Raw genomic sequence first — 3,809 nt, forward strand, 5'->3', positions numbered from 1 at the left:
AAAAAAAAAAAAAAAAAAAAAAAAAAAGATATACTTAAGGCTTTTGATACATTTTGCCAAATTGCTTTCTGAAAGGAGAACTCATTTATAGGGCTTGGTAAGTTTGCATGTTGAGGGTAAGAGGATGTGGCAGTCTCACCCAGGCCATTGAGGGTTCCCACGCTGTCCGCCATCCAGTGACTGATGGTGTGGTTGGCCAGTGAGTCAAACATGCTGCTCAGAGCACTGGCTCCGGCCGCAGTACCAATCAGGTACTCCAGGATCAGGTTCCAGCCAATGAAAAATGCCACAAATTCCCCGACAGTGACATAGCTGTAGGTGTAGGCAGATCCTGTGGTCTTGGGGACTCGAACTCCAAACTCTGCATAGCAGACGCCTGCAAGGGACAGACATACACAGATGGTGGACTTCAGGAGATAAGCTGACATCCTGTGGCTAACAATCTTGGGTAGAGAACATACTGAGACTCTCTAGGATCTCAGAACAAACACACAAAGTTTTATGTATATGAATCGATTCAAAGCCAACTCTTACCTCTTCCAACCTCACTTCTGAAAAATGCGAACTTGAATGACTAGCAAGGCGATAAGAACTAATTCTACCGAACTATTGTAAACCGATCTTTATTTAGAAAATATTCCACTTGTGTGTGTCTCTGTCGTGTTCCTTAGGTGTCAGATATCCGGTGTGAACATGGGCCCAACTCATTACGACCCCCACCCTTGATGGCACCAGGGTGATATTATGCACAAACTTCTTCTCTTTTGGTTTTTACATATTATAGAAAGTGCTCCTCATTTGACAGTGATACTTTGAGCAAGCTGTGAAAACAATGTACTATATCTAGGGGGTAGATAAAAGATGCAAATATAAATAAATTGCTAATTATTAACAACGAAATTTAGCACATGCACAAAAGGTAATTTAACAAACACTTCTAGAGTCCTACCATGTGCATGGCAGGGTGTGAAGCACTGGGTATAAAAAAGACAAGTGGCATATGCCCCTGCCCTTAAGGGGAGAGAGGCCATCAGTGCCCATTGTAGGCTGTGTAAGCTTGACAATCTAAAAATGTATAACAATGACAGGAGAGATGTGAGACATGTACTTAGAGGGTTTTGAGGCATATGTAGGGATTAATTGGATGAAGAAGGTGGAACATAAGGCAAAGACAGGGCAGAGAGAGACAGTATGAAGTATTTGAGTGGAGGGGAGTGTGCACCGAGGTACTGGGAGGAGACGAGGCTGGCCAGGTGAGCAGAGCCATGTGTTTTACAAAGTGGGTTCAGGGCCCACTTCCACCAGAATCATCTATTGAATCCTAATTTCAGGAGACAGGAATCAGGATGCTGCATTTTAACCAGCTCCCCAGGTAATGCATGTGCCCACTTGTATCTAAAATGCACTGGAATATTGCTTCATTCTTTGACATAATTAGAGAATAAATTAGAAAGAGGTTAAGAACATATCAAACTTCTGGGAGTTGGGAGTTTCCTATTTTGTGCTAGGAATTCTGGGTGTGGGCCAGTGGGTAGGGCAACGAGTTGGAGGACAGACATAGGACAGCTTGGAGGAAACATACCAGGGGTGGGATGTAGGAGGATGTAGGAGGGAACTCAAAGTCAACTTTACCTTCAGTCCCAATTTTGTTAAGGGCCAACCCTGAGGTTCTCTCATCACAAACCAGGGAACAATAGTTCACACTTTTGTGAATAAAGAGAGCAGGTTTCTTCTCCTTTGGAAGGGGATGAAATCAATGCAAAGAAGCAAAAACAGAGATGTCAAAAGCAATGGCATAATAAATGATTCCATGCGATGTACTATCTCTTCCTTCCCCTCCATTGCTTCAGTTGTCAGGGTGTCTACATGGAAGAAGCACTGGACCAGTTATGCTGGGCTCCTGTTTCTACTCCACCCCTATAGATTCAGCATCCTTGTTTCTAAAATAAAAGTACTACACCAAAGACTCTATTAAGGATCTCCTAATTCTGACACTCTAGGATTCCATCTGCTATATTGAATTTTGTAATATTTTGCTGCAAAATCTATTGAGCACAACTTAGCTTTTCTCTTATATCAGCTACAGTATTGTTCGGTGTTATGGAGATGCTCTCAGGGATAGTGAAGCTGTTTGTCTCTACATATAAACAGTCCAGGCTGTTATTTATTTTGAGTTCCTATGTCAGCTCTCCTCCCCTTGCTTTGTAAATATAGCTTTCCATCTCCTTCCTTGAGATCAGACTGTCAGTTGTTACTTCTTGTTGCTGTCCCAGTGCTTACCTGGAGCAGTCAGACCACCTCTTTTCTAAATTGCTACTTCCAACGCCTGATATTTAAATTGTTAGAGTGAGTCTAAAATTAAGAGGAAATGGTCTTTGAAGAAAGGCCTGAAGAACTCTTCCATGGGGAAAGTATAGAGTGTGCACGCATTAAATATAAGAACCTGATGATATTTTCTTGAATGCCGTGTGTTTTCAGGATTCTTGGGAGTTGAGTTTGCACGTACGGATTAGGTTGCTCTTTTAGTGCTGTGTGAGGAAGGAAGTGAGGAGGCAACTCACTTCTCTGCTTTGGTATTGGAGCCACAGCATTATCCAATAATTCCTGCATTCTACGAGCTTATTCTCATCACCCAACTTTACCACCTGATATTGTACAAGATTTATAAGTAAAATCTTTTCCAGATGATGCTTTTGAAGTAGGCATTGATTTGATTGCAAATTTAATTTGGAGAGCCAATATTGTGGAGTTTGTGCAATCAAACATTCTCTCCATAATATTAGATCAACAAATTAAATTTAAAAATAACCATTTTGCCACCAGAATATACTTGCCAAGGGTAATTAGCAAATAGCCAAGTCTTCATTAGGTTTTGTGAACGGACCAGTCCATTGCTGTCTGAATCAGAGAAAGAGGCCCTGGCTGTGCATGGTATAAGGAGCATTTGGAAACTTAGTCATTTCCCAAGGTCCTGCTGGGGTCCTGATGACTATAGTTTGGGGAGAACAGTGGGAAAATCAACCGGGCACTAACCATATAAGACAATTTCTGCTCCAAGAAATCATTGTTTTGGACACATTGTAAAAGATCTTATAGTATTTTAAAATCTTTTTGATTTGTTTGTATGGAGAAATTCAGACTTAGAGTGGGCACTAGAGAGCGTCTAGCCTGGCTTTGAAGTTCACTGGTGAGAACCGAATGTTTACAGCCTCATATATCCTGAGAAAAATGTTCTCATTCATTCAACTATTTTAAAATATCTGGTATGTAAGAGAAACACATTCAAGAGTATCTTTTTAATTTCACTAAGAAATTAAAAGCATGGAAACGGAAACCTTTTTTTTTTTTTTTTGAGATGGAGTTTCACTCTGTTGCCCAAGCTGGAGTGCAGTGGTGAGATCTTGGATCACTGCAACCTCCACCTGTTGAGTTCAGGCCATTCTCCTGCCTCAGCCTCCCAAGTAGCTGGGACTACAGGCATGCACCACTATGTCTGGCTAATTTTTGTATTTTTAGTAGAGATGGGGTTTCTCCATGTTGGCCAGGCTGGTCTTGAACTCCTGACCTCAAGTTATCTGCCTGCCTCAGCTTTCCAAAGTACTGGGATTACAGCATGAGCCACCGTGCCCGGGGAAACCTTGGTTTTTATCCTAGATTATCTAGGGTCCTAGGTTACTGAGTATTGAGGGGCAAGTTACCCTCCTATGGATGAAATGAGGCGGCCAATTAGATATGGTTTAGGATCCCTTCTGGTGCATCACTCTTTGGTTTTACAGCTAAAGTAAACTCTTAATCATCTATTTAGTGAG

At 41.6% G+C, this 3,809-nt stretch overlaps 1 protein-coding gene across 1 annotated transcript in view; it reads right to left on the minus strand.

Moving 5' to 3' along the window:
* SLC7A14 (solute carrier family 7 member 14) overlaps positions 1 to 428 on the minus strand; it is a 46,298-nt gene extending 45,870 nt beyond the window's left edge. The window contains exon 1 of the mRNA XM_017848793.1: positions 140 to 428. Within this exon, the coding sequence (XP_017704282.1) occupies positions 140 to 428 (289 nt within the window). The remainder of the gene's footprint in view (positions 1 to 139) is intronic.
* Positions 429 to 3,809: the final 3,381 nt, after the last annotated feature.

This window comes from Rhinopithecus bieti, unplaced genomic scaffold, assembly GCF_001698545.2.
Source record: "Rhinopithecus bieti isolate Rb0 unplaced genomic scaffold, ASM169854v2 scaffold_32014, whole genome shotgun sequence".
NCBI lineage: Eukaryota > Metazoa > Chordata > Mammalia > Primates > Cercopithecidae > Rhinopithecus > Rhinopithecus bieti.